The 23,398-nt window shown below is 38.1% G+C and overlaps 1 protein-coding gene and 2 long non-coding RNA genes across 3 annotated transcripts; all 3 read left to right on the plus strand.

Moving 5' to 3' along the window:
• The first annotated feature begins 435 nt into the window (after positions 1–435).
• Positions 436–1,910, plus strand: LOC148652304 (uncharacterized). Its single transcript, XR_015925274.1, has 2 exons — positions 436–515; positions 959–1,910. It is a non-coding gene; the product is annotated as an uncharacterized LOC148652304 (long non-coding RNA).
• Positions 1,911–15,713: 13,803 nt separating this feature from the next.
• On the plus strand, positions 15,714–20,046 carry LOC148652305 (fibrous sheath-interacting protein 2-like). The gene is made up of 6 exons (XM_088598949.1): positions 15,714–15,827; positions 16,421–16,582; positions 16,940–17,029; positions 18,476–18,615; positions 18,953–19,040; positions 19,918–20,046. Exons 1-6 carry the CDS (start codon positions 15,714–15,716, stop codon positions 20,038–20,040), a joined length of 717 nt encoding a protein of 238 aa, XP_088455075.1. The 3' UTR covers positions 20,041–20,046.
• Positions 20,047–20,625: 579 nt separating this feature from the next.
• LOC148652306 (uncharacterized) lies at positions 20,626–22,038 on the plus strand. The gene is made up of 3 exons (XR_015925073.1): positions 20,626–21,047; positions 21,214–21,288; positions 21,844–22,038. It is a non-coding gene; the product is annotated as an uncharacterized LOC148652306 (long non-coding RNA).
• Positions 22,039–23,398: the final 1,360 nt, after the last annotated feature.

Raw genomic sequence — 23,398 nt, forward strand, 5'->3', positions numbered from 1 at the left:
TTTCTATGCTGCCCAAGAATGCATTGATCTAATTTGGTGCATTATATTATGCATTATATGCACCAAATAATGATACATGTTCTTCCAACAGTCCTGTTTGTTGTGGTAATTTACAGGCAATGATTGGCAATCCACCCTGAAGCTTTTTCTATGTATTATTTCGCTTATATATTAGATATAAGCAGTTAGTCCGTTACAGTCAGTGCTAATTAGTGCTTATTTTCACAGATAGAAGCATAAACATCTGAAGTTGTAAACTAGGGCTCAGATTAAGTGAAAGCATTATGTTTGAGACTTGGTGGTCCTAAATTTGTTGTAATCTGCACTCAGTGGTGCACAAAATCACTAGACGTAGTTTTAACTAACATTTAAAATTGGCATCCCTTAATGTGACCTTTACCGTTGCTGGCGCAACGTTTTATTTCCACTTCTACCAGCAGGTGGCAGTAGCCATAACAGACAGGAGTGAGATCTGCAGATACCAACTGCAAGGATTCATTGTACCAAGGCAACAGGTATTTCTTTTTTCTGTGTTGTTGTTGTTGTGTGTTCCTTGTGGATACCTATATTTTTGCTCCTTTATCTACATTTATAGTGATGCTATCCTTTTTGTAATTGTGAGTAGCTATCGGAGTAATTCTGCATTTTTGACGAGCTGACTTTTTTGTCCGTAGTTGCATTGTTTACACGTTTAGGAGTCCCAAAAAAGGAATTATTAGTCTTTGGGCATAATGTAAACGTTCTTCCCTTGTGCTGACCTCAAACTGCGCCTCTTCAGACGTTTTATCTGTACAGCTGATGATTTCCTGCGGTCTCTGTACCGTCCATCTCTATTTTTGGAATACGTGTGTGTGGTATTAGTTGAAATGTACAGCTCCAGCATTCAGGTCTAAGCACTAGTGTTAAAAGTCCCTAGAAATAGGGTTTCATTCTTCCTTTTCTTTTCTCCTTTCTTCAGCCTGGACAACGGCTTCCACGTTTTCTCGCAGAGCTGCACACTATGGAACATCCTGTGGTCTACATCGTCGTTGGGAAACACAATTCCGGGATGTTTTAGGACGTTTATGCACTGGTCACACCTGCACTTTACATGAAATCTGTGTTTTTATTTATGTTTTGCATGTATTGCTGCTCGATTTCGTTACGTTTTCTGTGACAATGGAATCTATTTGCACACTTCTGTGTTAATTGTTCTTTCACAAATGACGGACTGATGACTTTGCAAGCTTTTCATTTTGCTTGCCTTTTGGAAGTTTCTATCTGTGATACATCGAGAAAGACCTTTATTTTTTAACATAAACCAGGAATCTTGTATGCCTACTAAATTCTGTCTCTAATAATTTCTTCCAACGACAGATTCGTTTACAGTGGTTTTCAGGTTTACTGTGTGCAGATAGGTAATGCTCTCCGCCTTCTTTCAGCGTTTATTAAACTTGTCATGTTCATGTACTGTAACATTGTGTTTTACTCACAAGGCGTTGAAAGGCCTTTAATTCATTGTCATACCTTTGTTTTATTTTTCTTCAGACAATATGAGTTTATGCAGGATACAGGAGCATTACCCTTCGTGATGTGAATAATGTTGGTGTGCGTGGAACCTGTTAACCATGCCTGTTGCAATTCTAAATCCTCTAAAGCTCAGAAAAATTAAGACTGCCCAAAAAGATATGCTCCTTTTCATTTGTTTTGTATGTTATGACAGTTTATTAATGCCACTAACCTGCAGGTTTGCAGGAATCCTTTATTTTGTATTTAGTTTCAGTATAATTTAGTTTCAGGCTTTATCCTTTGTGGTGTGTTTAATTTTCTCCTCTGGCTCCTCTTCTTCTTGCCATATTTTACCTATGTAATTTTACTGACCTTGCCTCTGCTAATTAAATGGCAACCATCTTCAGCATTCTCTCATACAACTGTTGGTCAGGCTTGTATTTTAGAGGTGCTGACATTCAAATTCAAAGTAACAGGGAAATGTTAATTCCATCAAGAAAGGTAAAGAAAAGAAACACAAGGTTTCAGCTGTGGAGCCTTCTTAAGATGTGAGGGAGAGAGGGAAAGTAGCAGATAAATGAGGCGCAGGAGAAAACAAGACAGAGTAGGCACAAAGGGGTAGACAGCTGAGGGAAAATGAGCACAAAGCAGGTGAAAAACAGTGTCCAAACTCAGGTATAACAAGAGGAGATGTGTGGAAAGCCAAAATCTGCAAATTAATAATTTTGGTTTTGGGTATCTTTCTGCAATAGAAGTTCTAAAACATAAAACTGAAAGATTGTGTCTTTGATACTCACAGCTCTGACATGTTCCTTAAATGTATTAAAATTCAGACTCTTATTGAAATAACCTATGGATTACAGTATTGCCAAAGCATTAATATTTAACTAAACATCGACAAATCTAGTACAATAAATCTACTAAACTAAACTATTTGGAGGTTTATTCCCCAGTAGGATTGATAGCTGTTCTGATTTTGGGGAAGTACTGTAAGTTTCTCTCCATCTCTGCTTCTCTCTGCCAGCAGTGGGAGCACTAAACATCTTCTTGCACTACGGCTACAATTAACCATTTTATTGCATCTCAATACACAATACAAGAAAAGTCAACCATGCAGGACTCAGACAGGGTGCATGGCTCCATTTAGCATGTTGTGGAAGGAATATTACTGAATGAAAATCCATTGTTTTGCCTCATAATTCATTCATAATATAGACAAAAGCAGGCTATTTCTGGTTAACCTTACCAGATTTTACAGTACAATAAGGGTTTTTCCTTTGTAAATGCATAATTATCTCATCTGATTGGTACTGTACACGTGTACAAATTATTTATTTTATTAGCCTATTTAAAGTAAAAAAAAAGTTATGAAACTATTTTTTACAGAGAATGATGACAATGTTATGTAATGTATTTTTATTTAATCTTTTATATCAAGCCACAAAAATGTCGTTTGTTTTAAGGCAATAAATGCCTTAGAAAGACAGTTATATGTTTTTAAATGTTTTTTTTCCTGTTAACTGATTACAAATTCTTTGCACAGTATGTAAAATAAACTTTCAGATGATACTTCAAAGTTGTTCTTTTCTATTTCTCTGTGCATATCCTGCTTCTATATGTGATTATATCTAATTTCTTTGTAGCCTGAGGGATGTTACATTTACCAAAAGGATTTTTGACACTTAATAAAAATGTAAACATATTATATACACCATATTGATCTAAATTTTTGAAAACCTACACCTATATTGAGCAGTAGTGCTTCATAAAATATTGAGTTCCAACATTTTAACATTGGACTCCTTTAAGCGATACACGTAAAAATGAAATATTCCAAAAAGCTGAAAGGTTTAACTACTAAAATAGAATTGTCCAATATGCACATCATAGTATTAATATTCAAATATTTTTTCCATGCTGAAAACATCCAGCATCTACACTCATTTTTTGTATCAAGACTGATTTTGCTGGACATTGCAGTTAAATACAAGCAAAGTTAATATTGTGTGAAATCTAAGGTATAGTAACATAATGTTACTTTTTACTCCACTGTGTAATTTGAGCTTTAGAATTCTGAATCCTGCAGTTTTTAGATATTCTAAGTATTGCAGTATGGTTTTAGCTTCACGTGAATTTAATAGTACTGTACTATTTATTATGAATAGTTATGCATTAAGCCTAATTAATACAGCTTCTAAACAGCTTAAACAGCTTCCTTATTGGGTATTAATAGTTGAAAGCAAATTTACAAATATGACAAAAAAAAAATAGAATTCAGCAGAACTCAGCTAACCTGTGATTAAGACCTTGGGTTCTTCCAGGACAAGGGAAGACAACCACTCTATTTAGTCAGCTATTGCTGTGCTTTTATATTTGCTGAATATCAGTAGAAGGAAAGAACTCTTGTACTATTTGGATTATGTTCTGGGAAAAGCAGCAGTTTGAGACTCTAGGAAAACCAATCCAACACTGTGAAAAGCCACAACCTTTTTAATCATACACAGTACCAGTGTAATTAAAAGCAGCACCAAATTGCCTCTTTCAAACTGCTTAATCCATCTAATTAAAATCTGCTTTGAATTTCTCTTGCTTTTAGTCTGCCATGTCTTATATTTTGTATACCTGTAATTACTGTTTTCATTATAGTAGGATATTAACACTCTCCATAAAGAGGCAGCAGGTTGCAGTTGTTGATGTGGACTAAAGGAGTGCCGGTCAGATTGAGAGAACCTTCCTCGCTCACAGACATCACTCTTCATCTGTTCATCAAGGCAGTGTTCTTGCACAGACCTGAAGCTATGCGGGGTGGTGCCACTACTCCACTGAGCCCATCACAGTATCCATTCTGGTAGTGATGAGCCCAACTAAGCTTGTGAGAGTCCTGTAGCTACTATATATTCGGCCCAATTACAGAAATATGAACACTTTTAAAAGGTTGAGGTGCACAACTCTAGTCATTAGGAACCACAATGCAACACATTTTCCAGGCATTCTTAAATCAACAGCTGGAGACCTTGCTGGAGCAGTTATTATCCGAATGTTGAATCCTGCATCATATTTTGAGATGTCTAAAGTCAGAGCATGTTTTGAAGTTGAGAAGGGAAGGGAGTTACACAGTACTAAGATGAAATAATACATCTTGCATACATTAAAATAATCCACTTTATTGAACTTTACCTCTTTTAGAACTGTGTCCATGACAGTATCTTCTTGAAGGTTAAAAGAAAAACAAGGCAGTGAAACAGTGTAATAACCACAGTACGTAACGGAAAGGAAAATAAAAACATTTGAGCTTACGATATTTTACACGCTAGTAATATCTTTCAAGGAATCATTCAAATATATTGAGCACACAAAAATATACCATTTCAAAGAATTTCACATCTGATGTTCTATTATTTGGTACATTAGCATGTTCTTGCGAATATCCTTACTGAAAAAGGCCACTTAGAAAAATGCACGTCTTTCAAGTTGAGGCCACAAAACTCATTTCATATTCTGAGGCCCTCTAATAAATATAACAGTTCAAAAAAGGCATATTCACACCAGGTCATTATCTTGTCACTACTATGCCCTAGTTTGAACAGCATATTTTTTGGTCCTGTGCACTTTGTCTTGAGCTTCACAGTTGCATGATGCTGCACAACGCCTAGCTCTATGTTCAGATAAAGGTTCTTGAGACACAAACTACATGAGCCCCCAGCAATCCCCACCCTCTTGGTGGGCAGAAGCTTACTTGCAACTGAAACTGTGAAAATGGGAAGGTAGTCAGAAACTGAGACAGCACTGCATGCTGCAACTGCTTGATATGAACAGAAAAATGAAGATGTGTAGAACAAGCGAAGTTCCAAGTCCTTTTCACTTTTCAATGATAACAAAGCCGCAAAAGAATGAACTGTTCTTGACCCACTGCATGTTGCTTTTGCACCCAAGAGCATCTATTAAGGCCTTGTCATGTACAAGCTTAAGAGGCCACACCACTTTTTCTGTACATCATTCTGACTTTTAATAAAGTCTGTCTTGGGTCAAAAGAGGAAAAGAGGTAAAGCTCTTAATGGGCTGAGTGTTCTCTAGTGAACCGATTGCACTTCAACCCATATTATCACACCTCTTCAAAGCAGGATGACTGACAAACACACTGTGTTCAGTAACATTCCAGTTCTACAAGGCACAAGTCCCTGGGTAAGCCATGCCGATGTAGAATTTATGACAAAAATGTATAAAAAATCCTCTCTAACTATATTGAATTCAATAAATAGAGCTATTGCAATAGTGCCTTTGGACAATTTTTAAATATATTACAAAATGGTACTCTTAACACTCGTGTTGAATTTCCATTACCTGGCATCTCCATAAATAAATAAAAAATGGCAGAATGATGTATCTAGAAACCGCCTGAGAAGCAACAGCGGTCATACGTTGCTGTCTTGTAAGAGTGGCTCCTTGGCCTCCCCAGGTGCCTGGGGGCTGTGGGGGTGGCTGTGGGCTGACAGATGCTTCTTCCAGGTGCTGCTCCGCGGGGCCATGTTAGTGTGCTCAGGGATGAACAGCGCCACCAGCAGGGCGAGCAGCACAGCACATGCCCCAAACAGGAACGGAGGACCAGGGATTATTGAACTCTGCGTGGACAGAAATAAATCACAAAGGGACGGTAATTAAAAAGTGCAGAATGAAGCCCGCCAAACCCAGGATTTTTAGGGGTATTATATATCTTAATCTTGAGACATTCAATGTGCTATGTGAAATGAAATATCCCCTGAAGACGTCTCAGCAGCTGAAATGTTGGATTTACCCCTATTTTTCAGGCTGGGATTAACCAATACATGTCTCCTTGCAGCTAACACATACCAACGCAGCTACTCACTTGACCACAGTTTAGGTAAGACTGCACAGGGGGACCATGAGAGTGTGACCTGTACCCATACACTCCACAGACATCACATTTATAACTCCTGATACCAGCTATTAGTTGGCCAACATCAACTGCAAAAAAATGTTAGTGCCTCACTAAAAGTATCTGAAGATCAACAGCAAAATCTGCATCCAAGTGTGTTAACCTAACCATTCTTACAATGTACTGCAAGTCATGAAAGACTCCTCTGGGATACTGGCATGACAGGTAACATGTCCTGCGAAGAATGATATTCCCTTTTATAAGATAGAGACAAGTTCTATGGTTACATAGAAACTGAACATCAAAATCCTACCTGTCTGGTTTCATATTTGTTTCACCATCTCATACCATTTTGACTACATTTCACATTCCAGAGCATAATTCTGAGAGACTGACAATTTCAATGACGAGTTTCAATGACAATTCCATGAAGCTGGACACTGTACGTTACCTGATGATTGTGTTGAGAGTGATGTGATGATTCAGACTCAGCTCCCAGGCCACTGTTACTCACTGGGAGTTCATTAAGCTCCACATGGAATATGTAGAAAATTAACCCGTACAGCGCCGGTCCCAGGCCATTACACAGCCCTCGAATCCCAGTGATCATCCCCTGAACCACACCTATAAGAGAACGAGACCGTCAGCCTTCCACACACCATTCACAAGAAGACTTAGGTAAGCAGAAATCTAGCAGGATCACATGAAGATACGTACAGGACAAACATGTAGGGTACATTTTAGTTTATTTTAAAAAGTCTTAACCCCCAATGCTGGCATTTAGCACAGGACAAGACATGGAACAGCCCCCTGACTAAAACTGCACCTAACCTCACTGACTGACTGCAAACATGTTGTGCTTCTCTTCACTGTCTCACCAGTTCTAATGAGCAGGGAGAGCTAAGAACGCACAAGCACAGCACAAACATTAGATTAGCTAGTGCAACGATCAAGACAAGATCTTCTGCTCCAGCTCTCAAGGCCAAAAAGATTTCTGGGTTTTAGATCCCTAAAACTCCTAGTTACTGTACTTAACAACTAATTACTAGCTTAAACTAATTTAATTAGTTTCACAGGCCAATCTTATGACAATCAAGAACCGTACTGGATGCCCTCTAATCTAGCCATTACACTTAAGACTACTGAGCTCTCTCTTAGTGGATGGAGCATTGGATATTTATGAGCTTTTCAAACAGAACTGTCAAACCAAATGGGTGAAAGAATAGATCTGTCTGACTTCACGACACAGCTTTGTGGCATAACAGAGAAGTTGCAAGATTACAAGTACAAGAAATACATAGTGCTTTCATTTTCAGATGGATGACAGAAACCAACAGCTGAGTTTCTGTACAAAGCGACTTTTTTCTTGCCCTGGGTACCTTGCTGGTCTGCTTCAGCTGTCCTGGATACAAGAGCACTGACTGCTGGGAAGGTATAGCTGCATAGCTGCAACTGCACCAGCAGCCCACATCATCCTGGGGAGAAACCAAGAAGGAAAACTAGTATCAAACTAGAAATATGCATAAAACAGCGACTGTATTTCAGGTTTATAAGATTAAATGTTTGGTTTAATAGTGACAGTACCTGCTTAATAATTTTAAATAACTCAGAATAGGACTGATATTAAAGGTTCACAAATTATGCTTGATGATCTGTGACCTACAGTGTCTGTTAGGAAAAGCTCCTGGGTTTTCTACTCCTACAGAATACAAGGCACATACCAGGGTTCTGATCCAAAGCTGTACCAAGCAAGTTGCAGAATCTGGAAGCCCAGGCCAAGTAAAATAGTGTTCTTGTTCCCAATGGACCGCATCAGTAAACTCAAGACTACAGTCTGTGAAGATAAAGAGGCAAGAAATCAATACTTTTTTACCTTGTTGAGCCACATGTTTGCAGAGAAAACCTCATGTTTTACCTGTGTTTCAGTGTTACTGCTCTGTGAGGAATGCTAAACTGAAGCCATGATTTCATTAAAGGGAACCTCTTATTGCATCCACCCCTGAGAGGGGGGAGAAATACACATTCACTTGTTCTCAGTTTCAGTTTGACGTTTTGGTAGCTACTGTAGTGCACTTCCTGTTTTTGGTTGGGTAGAAAGTGTGCCTGGGACAGATTCTAACATGGAACCTGTGACACTGTTCCATTTCAGATCTCTATTCAGGTTTGCTGGTTAACTATTTAGGAGACGACTTCTTTGCCAAAAGCTGGGGGAAGCTTCATCAGCCTCTGCCGTCAAATTGCTCTGTGGCGCACAAGGTGTACAACGTGAAGACTATGCAGCTGCCAGAGGCCAGGCCTTTCAGCATCATGGTGGACCACTCCAAGTGGTGTGTGACGAAGGGTGGGGGTCAGCACTGGACCTGCATCGCGGACACGAACCGAGAGATCGGTCAAACGAGAAGAGGAGGCGGGGCTGTGTGCACAAGCAGGCCTGGAGTGTGGAAGGCCTTCCTCACAGTAGTTGACACATTTGAGGACTGCCAGTAACACGTGGCTGGCAGAAATAGACAAAGGGCTGTTTTTCAAAAGATACTGCATAGTTTTTCCTAGTCAAAGCAAATGGTGGTAAGTAATATGTAAGAAAACTCTGCAGTTGCTCAAGTAGGTAGTGCGTCAACACGCATAGGCTGCAGAGGAACAAGTAAAGGTTTATTCCATGCTGAAAAGAGAAGAAAAGAAACTCAATGTTTCAGCTGTAGAGTCTTCTTCAGGTGTCAGTTCTTGTTTCTTTTCGTCTCTTTTCAGCATGGAATAAACCTTTACTTGTTCTTAAACTATTCAGTACTGACCTTAATAGCAAAAGTGAAATGTATTTAGAAAGGATATTTATCATGAGAAAGTCATGCATCTAAAAAAACATTTTTTAAATGAAGTACTGAATATATGACCCTCACTGTTGCTTAAGATCCAAAAGTCAGGAAACAACTTTGAACCTATACAGTCAAAGCCTAAAGTGGAGGGGGGGAAAAAAGTCAAATTATTTTTGCTGAGGCGATATACAATTATTTCAAATCATAAAAGTACATTCTGTTTGTGTTTCTTTAAAGGCTTGTTTGTAATAAAAGTGCTGGATCTGACCTGCCTTCAATTATTCCTGTGGCCCCATTAGGCAGTTCGTATCAAGCACATTATATTGATACTAGTATTCCTGTTCGGCACATATCTGCGACTTCTGTTTCTGTGGATGCGGCTAAAGGGTTTGTTTATCAGGAGTACTGACATCGCGCAGTTTAATAATGGAATGGTTATGCTGTATTTTGATTTTATGACTCAAATCCGACTCCTTGGAGTTAACAGTATACACCCATGGATAGGTATATCCAACTACACGTGTGTATTAGCTTTCAACGCTACACTTTTCTCAAAATATGGCAAATCCAAGTGATCTCCAGTGTCTTTTAAACATAATCATTCAGTTTGTTTTCACAGCAGTTTTGTAATAAATTAATAGTGTAATGCTGACAGCACTTTACACAGAAACCACGCAATGGATGAATATTAAATATATATTTTTACTAGCTAAATCAATAACACCACAGACTACGTATTCCAAAACACAAGACAACCTATGCTTTTCAGAACAGGTGGTTAAGGTTAAATAAAAACAATCACCACATCTTCATATACAGTACAGTTACTACATTATTGATCAACTTGAAGCATTGGATTTTATGACTGTTTACTCTGTGGAGCTGTCCACTTTGACTGGCTTTGTAATAGGCCTGTACAGTTTAAAAGAGAGAGTTTATGGTCACATTTCTATAAAGAATAAGGTTACAGTGCCATGCTGGTGTTTCGATCTGGTAAGAATATCTTAATTCTATTAAACCTTCCAGCATTCCTTAACGATTTACTGATTTTTAAGTCAAAGGCCATACGCCTAGCTGAAGTTAAAAAATATCTGAGGAACTTAAACCATTATCAAGATGGCACTTGAAAAAATAGGAATGTCTCTAATGTTGGGTAGTATTGAGTTTCCCCTTGAAGTCTTGATTTTCTGACCTGCTCAATGCCTATGACCTCACAGTGATGTCACTCACAGTCGTGTTCTTCTCCAGTGGGTTATCTCTCTTTTATAAGCTCAAAGCATGTCAAGAGGGGAAAGACTCTCTCTCATGAGCATGTCAGAGGAGTTTGTGCACATTTCCTCACCCTGTTTCAATTGTGTCATTTTAACCTTTGCTAATCCGATAGGTAAATATTAACGCACATATAAGCCGTGCCCGGGAATGTAGACAGTGGAAACTGAAAAATGAACTTTTCATGGCACAATTTACCAATTTAGACTATTTTAGACAATAGTCTAGTTTTTATATAAATAAAGGTAAATGTAAAGGTGCTTTTTTTTCCTGCACGAAACTGTCTTTCATAATGTAATATTATGCTGTGGATTAAAAACAAAAGATTCTTTAAGTATAAGTTGTTATAATTAAATGCCATTGTATGCTATATTCGTTTATAGCAGTGCAGATGGGTAGCTGTGTCAGCATGCGTAGTCTGTAAAGGAACAATAGGTTTATCCCATGCTGAAAAGAGAACCGAGAAAACACAAAGTTTCGGCTGTGAAGCCTTCTTCAGGTGTGTCTCACAGACCTTAAGAAGGCTTCACAGTCGAAACATCATATTAGTTTATAGCTGTATATTTAATTTGTAAAAAGACGTTTTTGAGCAAAAAATATGTATTTCTAATATCACACTTAAAGAGGGAGTAGAAACTCCATTGAAACAGATGCCCACAGCCACAATTTAACGGCAGCTGATTGTCAGAGCCACCTGAGAAGTGACTTAGAAAAGCCTAATTTCGCAGGGAAATGGTTGTTCTCTTTGAAAGATTCAATTGAATATATGGAATTAATATTCTGTTTGAATGTATCTCATGAATGCTGTTAAATGATAGTACCTACACAGTACTAACTACATGCTTCAAGACTAACATTGAGCAAATTAAATTCTAGAGGCTAAATACTGTATGCAGTACAGTGGGAAATATTGAATTGTTTTGGGAAATAAAAGACAAATTATATTTACAGTGACTACTGTTCAGGGGATAAAGTGAGCTCCTGAAGTGATTATCCAGAAATAACTAATTTATATACCATAAATATAGTGTTGCCAAAGCAGGACAGTTTAGTCCAAAAACCTACTGTTCCCCCTAGTGGAAATATAATGTTTGTACCGCTTCCCTTGTGCTACAAGAATATTTGCCAGTATTAAATGATCATAATGTATCTCTTCCAGGCTAAAATAAGGTCACTAGTCACTAGTCAGCTAGTAATAATAATAATTAATAATTGCTTACACTTATATAGTGCTTTTCTGGACACTCCACTCAAAGCACTTTAAAGGTAATAGGGACTCCCTTTCACCACCACCAATGTGCAGTATACACCTGGATGATGCGACAGCAGCCATAGTGCGCCAAAACGCTCACCACACATCAGCGGGGAGGAGAGCAGAGTAATGAAGCCATTTCATAGATGGGGATTATTAGGAGGCCATGATTGGTAAGGGCCAATGGGAACTTTGGCCAGGACGCCAGGGTTACACCCCTACTCTTTTCGAGAAACGCCCTGGGATTTTTAATGACCAGAGAGAGTCAGGACCTCGGTTTTATGTCTCATCCGAAGGACGGCGCCTGTTTACAGTATAGTGTCCCTGCTTAGCTTCAGTGGGTTGCCAGTTGTGAGTTGCAGAGTGATAAAATGGATTGTATGCTCTTTATTTACTAGGGATGTGAATTTGAAGGACTGTATCCACATCTTATTGCACCCAGCCTGACCGTGTGGCTCTGCAGATCAATCAGTGAACACACATTTAGTTAGCAAATTTGATCCCTCTGTCATCCACTGAGTCTTTTTCAGACGTTCCAATCTTTGGCATTTGTATGATGTAATCTTGGTCACAAATCCGAATGCAGATTATGTCCAAAAGAAAGGATAATCCTCTTGCAACTAAACAGATAAGCAGTATAATTGTTGATGACTGTAATTTTCTTTGCTCTCACACTGCAACAGAAATGAAGAAACTGACCTCTGGTAATTGCAGAGCCCTTCTCCACAGCATTGAATTGGATCAAGTGATTAGACAATGGATGGATAATATTCCATGTGGCATGCTGCTGTGACTGAGAATATTGAGGACAACACCTGTATAACTATAAATGGCTACAATACCATAATTTACCATGATTAAAATTGCATTTCTACACTTCTTTTCCATCCCAAAGGATCCCAAAGTCTGTCACGCATTGTTCACCATTATACCAGCAGATCCTCGGAGCTACAGATGAAAAGTGGTTGAAAAGTGAGAAATTTCTTTACCAATTATTTTAAGGAAAAATTTAAGGTAGGCCAGATTAAGAATTCCTGAGTGAAATCTAGCCAGAATATAGAGGGGTTAACACACCTATTCATATAAACGAGGATCTTAAATAACCAAGTATGAAATTTAAAGCACGGCATTGCTACCGTACAAATACCTTCAGCCAAACCGAAAACAACCAGAACACATCTCGAGACTGAGGAATTAAGAACCTCGTGAAATGGCCGTTCCGCTGTGACGTCATCCTACCGTCGCACCCAAAATGATGTCTGTACGTTTTCAATCCCTTTCTGCAGCTACCCAGCTACAGATACCATCTTTCCAATTTAACAGCTTCTTCCTGCATATTAGGTGTCGTTTTAGACATATCTAGAAAAGACACATACAGACACATCAACCGCCAAAAAGCAAGACTGGGCAGAGAGAGGGTGTTTTCATCCTTATTTCACCGGTGAAGCCCAACTGAAAGGAACTAGGAGACAGCAGAGTGCAAGAGTAGCATTATAAAACGCTTTAAAAAAAGGGTTTATAAGACTATAAAACCTACTGTATATACAATATACTTCTATAGGAAATTAAGTCTGAAGGTGAACCGGACCCCTCGTCACATTACGAACACTACAAAAAGTAGTTATTTTTAGGATATTTTCTTCAGCAGCTCCACTTGCTTTCTATAACAAAGTTAGGAAATGGAAGGGCACATCGCAGTAGTCACTGAAAACTAGGTCTTGATATACAGAAAAAATATATAGTTTTTAAATATAGTACAGTTGGAGATTTCCGTATGTACTGTGGCCACTGTCTTGTTATGTTGCTCTGTACAAATGACTAATCAGTCCGCGCTTTTAAAACAAGTGTTTATTACTTTGTATTATTATTATTATTATTATTATTATTATTATTATTATTGTTATTATTATTATTATAGGTGTAAATTATTAAAAGGCAAACCGTGTGTTATATTTTGGGGTCTCTAGGCTCCACTGGCAGAGCCAGACTGTTTGGGACGTGTGACCACACAGGTTTGATACCGTGAAGGCTTTGAGTTAGAATGGCGACATTCAAATTAAACATTAAATCGGACATCGCCTTTTTGTCTGGATTTTCTAATTAAAACCTAATTATAAATATATATAAAAAAACAAGTCCGTCCTGGGACGAATACTGTAGCTTCCCTGCTGCAGCTTTTAATGACGTCTTTACTTAACTTGTACACGCTGGATACGTCAGATAAGGCAACTGCTTTGCAGATCTGACGTTATAATAGACAACATTTTGGTTATACAGTGGTTTATGCTCAAGTCCGAATAATACAAAATAAAGTCTAAACGCTCACGAACACGACGGAATTGTTTTCTCAAAATAGATTAATTGATTAATGGATTAATGGAACGAGATCAGGGTTAAAATGGAGAGAAAGAAACCGGGATCTGGAGCTGTGAGTGTATTATCCATACTTTTAAATATTTGAACTTTTAGGTAGTGAATCGTAAAAAAATCAGCATTAGTTTAGCTTTAAAATGTAAGGGTTAGTAAAACAGTTAAAACATACACCTCGTAGTAATATTTCTAATACTGTTTTAAATGCTCTAGAAGGTAAAATAAATGGAACGTGATTTTAAAAATTCCAGCTATGTGTTCTGTATTTTATGGGAATATACGTACTGTACTTTTCTTTTGTTGTCTTAAAATGTCTCGGGTGAGAATATGCCTTCCCAATCTAAAACTCTAAACAGACTTAGAGAATCAACTCGTTTGTGCAGAAGAAAAAAAAAAGAATGTTATGAACTGATTTAGCCCTCTGAACACCCTAGGGTAACTCTTCTTACCTATCTATAAAAAGATATGTCAGGAACCGTGGCCCTTAAATGCAGGGACTGCTTTTAAAAGTTAGTTTTGTAGCTGATTATGCCACCTAGCAATTCTAAAGACCTTTTCCCCCAGCAACAAGTTCTTTTTATCTTCCAGAACCACTAGTGCATCCACAGACCAGAGAACACAGTCATCCTACATCATTTCCATTTTTATTACAGTACTTTGCAATTCCAGTATCTATTATAGCCTAATCCACAGAACACAGATTACAACTTATCCACTAGAGGTACTTACATACTCACAGAACACATTGCAGACCAGCTCAAGAGCCCCATTTGACCCCAGTTACCAAAACCAGAGTTCCAAAGGAAAAGTCCAGCTGCAAATATTCTCCCAAACCCAGCCCCAGTTGGAGACCTGGTGTGCCTGCTTCTGTCATAGCAAAGAAACTCTGTGTAGTCTTAGGGATCCTCCTCAGTCCTGGCTGAGTCCGTTTTTTAATATGCCCCCCCCATTTGTCTCTGAGTCAATTTTTTGAGTAGAGAGGGGAGGAAGACAATGCCTTCCTCCCTTGCTCACTGTAGAGAGTCCCTGGTGTCCAAACCCTCTCCTGGGTGCTGTGGTACAAATTGGTTATTCCTTTTTCTTCTGTTTCTGTGTGCTCTGGCTCTGTCACTGGGGTTATTAAAGCCCCCCTACCTTTCTTTGGGGGGGGGGGTTGATAGTTTTGGGTGTAAGCAGAGCTAACTTCTTGGGGCTCATTGATCAAATGGCTATATACAGATGGCCAGGTGTAAGATTGCTCTAGAACATTCTAGATTTTCTAGAATTGTTATGTTCTAGATCCACCTCCTCAGTCTGAGGCTCGGCTAGGCCAGTTTTGACATGCCATGTGTCTTCTCTGAACTGTGTGGTAATTAACAATGTTTGCAATAGCATCTTTATCAGTAGGAAGCCCCAGAACAAAGAAAGACACATATTACCACCCTCATTGAAGTCACTGGTCATTCTATACAAACTTCTATGCAAAGTCAACATTGTCCTTGATACCTGCTGTTGCCCCCACACCCATTTTATTTCACTCTGTGACAGATGAAATCATTTCTGCCATCAGCTCTGCTTGTTTTTTCTGGCGTTTTGGCTGTGGTTCTGTGAGGTACGATAGCTATGTTCTGTGTTTCAGGGCTGCTATACCATGCTGTATGCACTGCAGGGAGAGCAGCAGCTGTTGGAGAGACCCATCGGCACTAAACTGCCGTTAATCCCAGGGTCTAAACCTCAATTTTGCAGGACTGCTCTTTCGGAGAAAGTAAGTGTAACCTAAAATGAAAAGCATGAATACATTTATTCTTATTTAAATCCAAACATTTAAATTGTAAAAAATGACATGTTTATTCATGGTTTTCTTTCTTTTTAAGGGTAAACCAACATGTAAAATTGTATAATATGAAATGATACCTGGGACACATTAACACATTTCTGTGTGTGTTAGTATAATGTGGTTGCTGTAATGATAAAACTGTAAGCAAACTGTCTTCCCTTGACATCTTTGTGCATATAACATCAGGAGTAAGGTTATATATTTTTCTAGACGCAGTATATTGATCACATTATTGAAATTCAGCTGTACTGTATGCCTTAAAGCTTATTGTGCTTACTGTCTTTTTGCAATGTAGTCATTTTTAGTTGGCTACAATGACTGAGAAATTGGAATTTGATTTTCAAGAACATAGAAAAAAATGATAACAGCGATTCTGGAGTAGTCTTCCAAGAAACTGGCGACAGCCTTCGGAGGGGGGAGAAAAAAAACATTCTCATTTTTATGTTCAGAAACATAGGGGGATACATATCTGTTTACCTGTACATATCATGTTTTAATAAAATACTTACCTTCTATTTCAGCTGCACCAGCCATCTCCTGACTTCACTCTGACTGATCCCCACGGTTTCCTTTTGGATTCGAAGTACAACAGCCTCCATGACCCCCACCTGCGCACCTATTACCATCGCAAGGGCATGCAGGAGTCTCTGCAGAACAGAGGCTTAATCAATGAGCAGGAGAAAGTAAGGCTGTTTGGAGTTTGTGCAAAGAATGAGGCTTTTTTGGTATGGTGAAGGAGTGAGGTGTTGTAAAAAAAAATAGACCAGGTTCTAGCTCATTTAGCTGTAATAGTTTCCAGTAGCGTGATTTAACTCATGTCTGCACTCCAGCATAGATGTATTCGGTGGGCAGGGCTTTGGTTGTAATCAAAGCATGTAATAGTAGATGTAATCAAAGCAGGCCTATGGTTTGTGCTAAAGTCCTTATGCTCAATAAATATTCAAACACAGAGTACTTGACTGTGCTCTAGATTTGTAAAATAAAAATAAAAACATTTAACCTCCTAGACAGTACTTGAAACATGTTTTGTCTGTTTTCAGGTCCTCTGCTCTTTGAAAGAATACAATCAATATCATAACTACCTTAGCAATGTGAAGTTGCAGTATGACAAAAATTATGTGACTAAACAGGTAAGTGTGATGTTTTTAAACAACCGTCCATCTGATTCTGACTCTTCATCATAGACTTCTGCCTTTATCCAGCCCGCAATCAGTAACGTTTCTAGATGAAGGCTTCCATAAGATCTCTCCATTATGCACTTTTGAATATACTGCTGTCATCATGTCATCTTCAAGGAAGTCTCTACCTTGACTGTGTTTGTATTCTAAGGATCAATTTCAATGTTTTCTTTCAGTTTCTTCTCTAATTGCTATGAAGCTCATTTCTGTTTTAGTGTTTTGACGCTGATGATGTTGTTGCTTATGTTTGTCACTGCTCTAGCCTATTTTAGCTTCTTCTTGTTAGTTCAGCCATACTGTACATCTTTTCATGATACTTTGTGTTGTTTATAGCCCATATAGTCCTTTCAGCATGCAGGATATGGGTTTCATATCATAAGAAAAGTTACGAATGAGAGGAAGCTCTTAAGCCTGTTTGGTAATTACTTGTTAATTGGTCTGTGAGTCTCATCCAGCTGTTTCTTGAAAGAAGTCAGCGTTCAACAAGCAGACTTGACTGTGAGGATTTTGAATATTTGAAACAGGTCGCCTTGTAGTCTTCTCTGTTCACGATAACAGAGTTAAAAAAAGATAGTTTTTTTTATTCATTGAGGCTGGGCAATATATCTGGATGTTTTTCTTTGTGGTAAACCACTAATTGTACCACCCGAATCGGAGCATTCACTGCTTATCTGTACTGCGCTGTAGACTTTAATCCATTTTCAGTGCAAACAAATGTATTTTTCCAAACACATGTTAATACAGGCAGCTTTTGTGTGTAGTCCAAAACAGAATTTATAAGTCTTCTTTGCCAGACAAGGCTGAAAAACGACTTGAACTTCCATCCATCCCTTTCCATCCACGTCATCTAATCTAACCGCATAATCTAAGGGCTGCAGGGAGCAGGGGCCTATCCCAGAAAGCAACGGGCTTAAGGCGATATACACCCTTGACCAGAATTAAGTCCATTGCAAGACACACACAGACACAAATTCACTCTAGAACCAATTAGACACCTTTTTTTCTACCAGTATAGTATGGCTTTGGACTGTGGGAGCAAACCAGAGCAAACCGTGAAAAACCCATGTGAATATGGGGAGACCATACAAACTCCACACAGACAAATCACCTCAGGCTCAGAATAGAGCCCCTGGCCCCAGTGTTGCGAGATAACAAGGTTAACCACTGTATCCAAGATATACATCTTAAATTGAAATGTTTAGATCAACAAACTACAGTAGCTCAGCCTTCACTCTTATACATTTGCAAACACATTCTATCGGTGTGAGTTCAAATTAAAAATCTAATGGAAAAAGTCAGTGTTGGTTTTGAAGTGCACACTCGGCTATAATAGTGCTTAGGAGAACCTTGCAATGAAGGGAGTGTGGCACTCTAGTAAAAGGCTGTGCTGGCTTTCAGAAAACAATAGTGAAGAAGTTCTTGGAGCTCCAGGAGCAGAACGAGATTCCCAGGGATATCAGCTTCACCGATGTGAGGGAATGGCTCCTTGAGGAAGGATCCAAGAATATTTCAGACCAGTTTATGGCTAACAGAGACAGGTAATAACATATGGAAGCTCCTCACTCTTTAACAGCAAGTTCCTGCCTTTTGGATTCCTGATTTGTTGTATTTGTATCACATTTTTTTTTTGTTTCGCTGTAAATATGTGTAAATATTTTACTGTTATGCTTAAACATTAGATGTCAAGAATACAACTGTAAGTAAAGGTTTGCCTTAAGTTAATTAATTGTGCAAGCAAGTGGAAGTCTTGACTGAGTCAAAGTTTTCCAAAAGATGAACATTTGCTCTACGGAAATACCACATTCACAAATTCCTCTGCTGCTGTCTGACATTGCCTTGTGGATTAAGCTTTCTTTTCTGTTGTTGTTTATGAAGGCACCAGGCAGGAGCTCCGAAAACAGAGGAGATATGCAGTGGTGAAATACAGCATATGAGAGGTCTGCAGTACAGCAGACAGGATGAGGTATGAGAATACAGTTTGATTTATTTTGACCCAGGGCTGCTCCCGGTCATCACCTGGATGACAGATCTTTAATAGCTGGTTTCCTTCTGCATCTTAAACTGATTAGAGACATTTATATCAACTCTGGCAAGTGACCTTGTGACACCTCTGTAAATACAGCATGATTGGGGAGCAAGCAAAAGATAACAGGATCTCTAGCATAACTGTTTTAAAAGATGTTCTCTTTCTGACAAGTAATTAAGCATTTTATGTTGCAAAATGCGAATTAAAAAAATTCTCTCACCTTATACTTTATACGCCTCTTCCAGCCGAACAGATTTCTGCAGAGTGGATACCCTTAGTGAATCATGTTACTGTATCGTCACACTTAGACTTCAGACACTTTTTATATGCTTTTATGAATCTTACATTCCACACTGTAGCTTAACTCACTTTTAAAACACATAGTTTATTCACCCCTTTCATTGATTTATCAGCTTTCAAATCACCAGCATTATCAATATATAGTATTTAGCCTCATCGGTTTTCTACATCAGTTTAATCATGTTTCTTGTTTTTTTTCACATTTTCACTGTACATTGCTGTATGGTATGTTATTTTCCCAGTTATTTTGTCTTTGGGCTTCCCAGACCACATTCAGCTGCTGAATGCTCCTAATATGCTGAAAAATGCCCAAAGGCCTCAATTGCTAGATTGTAAAAAGGGGAGAGATTCAGCTCCACATGATCTAACAGAATCCTCAATAATTAATGTACCACCTATAAGCAGGTGACATATATAAATATAAATGTCTAGTAGCGTAGCTGTTTTGTGCTCAACACAATCTAGCTTTCTGCTGTTTCTCATCTGCTTTGCCTTTTCACTGACGGCTCTACAGATGTGGAAAATCAGAGAAAGGGCTTTACAGATGAGGATAGAGGAAGATGCCCGGAGGGAGGTGCGACAGGCCCAGCTGAAGAAACAGACCAGAGCTAGAAGGCACAAAAAGGTACTGGAGTAATGGATGTTTGGATTCATCCTCTTAAGGTGAACTTTTCTTCATGCAAATTCCGGACTTGACACTGACCTTGCAGGTATATTTTGTTGTATTTCCAAGATGACCACCTATAGGTTTAAATTAATAACCTAAACGAATACTTTTTGGATCCTCAGTGACCACAATGAGCATGGTATGTTGGCACCTCATTCAATTCATGGTTATAGCACTGCATCTCCAAAGCCCATGGTTTATCTCCAGCCTTGGGCACCTGCCTGTGGGGCATTTATTCTGCGTGTTGTGGATTTTAATTCCATGTAATATCCCAGAGACATGCTGCTTTGCATAATTGGCTGTTCTAAAGTATCCCTCAGGGGTATCTCCCCAAGAGGATCCAAGAGGGTGGTTGATGATCTCTCCTCTTCATTACCTAAGCATTAGAGGAGAGACATTGCTGCTTCAATCTCTTATACCCAGCCTGCAAGGTTCTGAACTACACACAGAGTCTTTCATCCAAGTAATGTTGGACCCAGCCTTTCTTCTTCTGAGCTCTGACCAGACCCAGCTTCCCAGCTTCAAGGTGCTGTAGATTGAGATGAGATTGGAGTCTCCTGTAGTTTTTACTTGAGCTGGAATTTCAGTGGTGCCCAACAGCTTCTGTCTGATACTAAATTAAAATGTGACCTTATGGACGGGAAGTTTTCTACTAGCAACATGTTGGGTTGCAAGCTAGTTCATTTGTCATTAAATACTAGAGTAATGGAAAAACATGTGCTTTTTAATACAAGATGTTCAACAATGAGATGGACCTTTTCATCTTTTGTTGAGAGGCTTTCCTTTTTCTTTAAAGAATAGCCACTTGTGAAAGGTTTTCTGTCATTCTCAGGCATTTGAATTATATGAAAGGAAGGTTGCTCTCCTGCAGCAAAAGCTAAATGAGAGTTTACAGGAAAGGAAGGATTTTGAGAGAGAAATGCAAGACAGTATTAAAAGGCAATATTTTAAAGAAGTACTTCAGTCTGGAAAATAGGGTAAGCTTCTAGATCCAATATTTTGCAGTGGTACAACTGAGATTTAGTTCACAATTTAATGTGTTTTAGTTTGTTGGCCAGAGGGAATGATGCAGGTTGACAACATATTGATCTAAACTATCTGAAAGGACTATTCAACTAAAAGGATGTTTTCTCTGTGGCACAGCTTCTACTGAGATCGTTAGCACGGAGAAAAGAGATGTTACCGTTGCTAATGAGAAGAGTTCTAAAATCACCAAAGGTCAGTATTTTAATTTGTTTCTAGAAAAAATAAAGGTTTTGAAAAACGTTATGTTTTGACAAATTTTCCAATGCAGCTGCAGAGAAATTAAGTGGGTGCTGATATTGGGTGAAAGATATTGTGAAAGACAATGGAACATATAATCCAAAAAATCAGTTTAATTAAATTCAGTTTTATTTGTATAGCTTACTCAGATAAAAACATGTCAATTGTTTTGTGTCATTTAATCAATATTAAATGATTAATGCACAAGTGTTGGGTTTTGAAAGCTTGGTAACATCTACTGTTAAGGTTGAGGAAGGTTCCAATTAAGTCTGGGGATCTCTGGGCAGCCATTGTGCCACAGTCTGGTGCAGTAAAATTGTTGTGAGCTAAGGTGTGAAAATTATTTAAATTATATGGGTAAACAGATAAATAAATCCTAATCAGCATCCTAATTTTATCTATGAATAAATACATGTTTTCTGCCTTTTTTGGATGTTAATTGGATTGATCACTTTTTTATGCATGCCATGAGAATTCTAATGCGGCAATAATTATTTTCTCTTGGGTCAGTTCATATTTCACCTGACTCCACTGAAGAGGTGACTACTGATTCCAACTGGTTTCATGAAGTCCCTCTGATCAGTCAGCTGTCTGATGGGTAAGTCCTACATGCTGCAGTTGTGGTATGTTAAGCATCAGTGCGTACAGAAAGTTTTTATTTTAATCATTTTAGTATGGTGATGTTTAAATGTTTAAAGAGGAACTGTTTTCTATTTTTAACTCACTTCCCCAGCTGCGTTCGTTAAATTGCTTTTTCTCTCTTTGCAAATGCATGAATCAGTCTGTTAACAGTACAGTACATGTGCACATTTTCGTGTTAGCTCATGTGCATTTTTCCAAATCCTAGATATAGTTTACCATAGACTGGCTTTGTTGTAATGACTAGAACATTGACTTTGAATATTGATATTGACAATGACTAGAGCAGCAGTCAAAATACACTAACTGAACCTTCGCAAAAATAAACTGTTGTATTGTACTTATGTATAACTCTGATCATACTGCATTACAACAATAATATATTAGTCATATTAAAACACATTTCTATCATAATAACTAACAATATGTTGTGGCACCAGTATAAAATGTGAAATTTAGCTGAAGTATTGACAGTGGGAGAAATGTCTGGTCGTGTTTGAATGGATGTTATGTTTCAATCAACAACCACCAGAGGGCAGTAACAACTAAGTAACACTTAGTCATCAAATGTGTTGAAAACGCATTTTGGGCTTTGTCCTGAATGATGCAGCAGCAACATACAGTTGTATGCAAAAGTTTGGGCACCTCTGGTCAAAGTGCATGTTTCACAGAATCTTTAAATTCTCTAAGGTCTAATTTCTATGAAGTTAACAGGGTACAAACATAAACATGACATATTTCTGCACATTTCAATGAAGAATTACTATTTATTTTCTGAATTTAACTGTATTTGTTATGTGTCAATTATGCAGTACCCAGTATGAAACTGGTTAGATACATTGCGCCTGACCAAGTAGTTGTTGTTGAAAACACAATGATGTAAAATACCAGTGATCTTGCTTCACATAGGAACACAATTGTACCATACTCGCTAAAGTGTTATGGAACAGTTGCAGATTGAAGTTTAAGATTTATAATTTCCAATGTGCTATTTTGTTGCGGTGATTTTTATTTTATAAGCCTCTCATATTAAAGTTAAAAACCTAAGCAAGTTTTAGACATTCAGTAGGTAAATTGAAAAAGTACGAACACAATCGTGGTTAGGAGGCCATCTTTTTTACACAGGAATATGCTTTAAAATAGATTAATTGTTCTGCCACTAGAAAAGATGCCTATATATTTTTAATTAGTCACCATTTTTTAATATTGCAAAATAAAGTTAGTATTTTGTCCATGTAGTAGCAATGTCACACTAATTATTTTTTATCATAATGTTTTTTAATTAAAAATTTACAATAACAATAACAATAACAATTTATATGGACAGGTAAGGTACACTGCTTGTAATGTCTGAATGTAATGGATGCATTTTATTTTTCCAGATAGCTTCTTGAGGTTAAAATGCACAGTGTCATAACTAAAGAAC

Source organism: Lepisosteus platostomus, chromosome 11, assembly GCF_059453375.1.
Source record: "Lepisosteus platostomus isolate fLepPlt1 chromosome 11, fLepPlt1.hap1, whole genome shotgun sequence".
In the NCBI taxonomy this organism is placed as follows: Eukaryota; Metazoa; Chordata; class Actinopteri; order Semionotiformes; family Lepisosteidae; genus Lepisosteus; species Lepisosteus platostomus.

What these genes read in the sequence shown, in the direction of transcription:
- LOC148652305 (XM_088598949.1), top strand. Translation starts at nt 15,714, where the DNA reads ATGCTGTATGCACTGCAGGGAGAGCAGCAGCTGTTGGAGAGACCCATC. An exon ending in TTTATGGCTAACAGAGACAG is followed by an intron (nt 18,616 to 18,952) that starts GTAATAACATAT and finishes TTGTTTATGAAG; the next exon opens with GCACCAGGCAGGAGCTCCGA. An exon ending in AGTACAGCAGACAGGATGAG is followed by an intron (nt 19,041 to 19,917) that starts GTATGAGAATAC and finishes ACGGCTCTACAG; the next exon opens with ATGTGGAAAATCAGAGAAAG.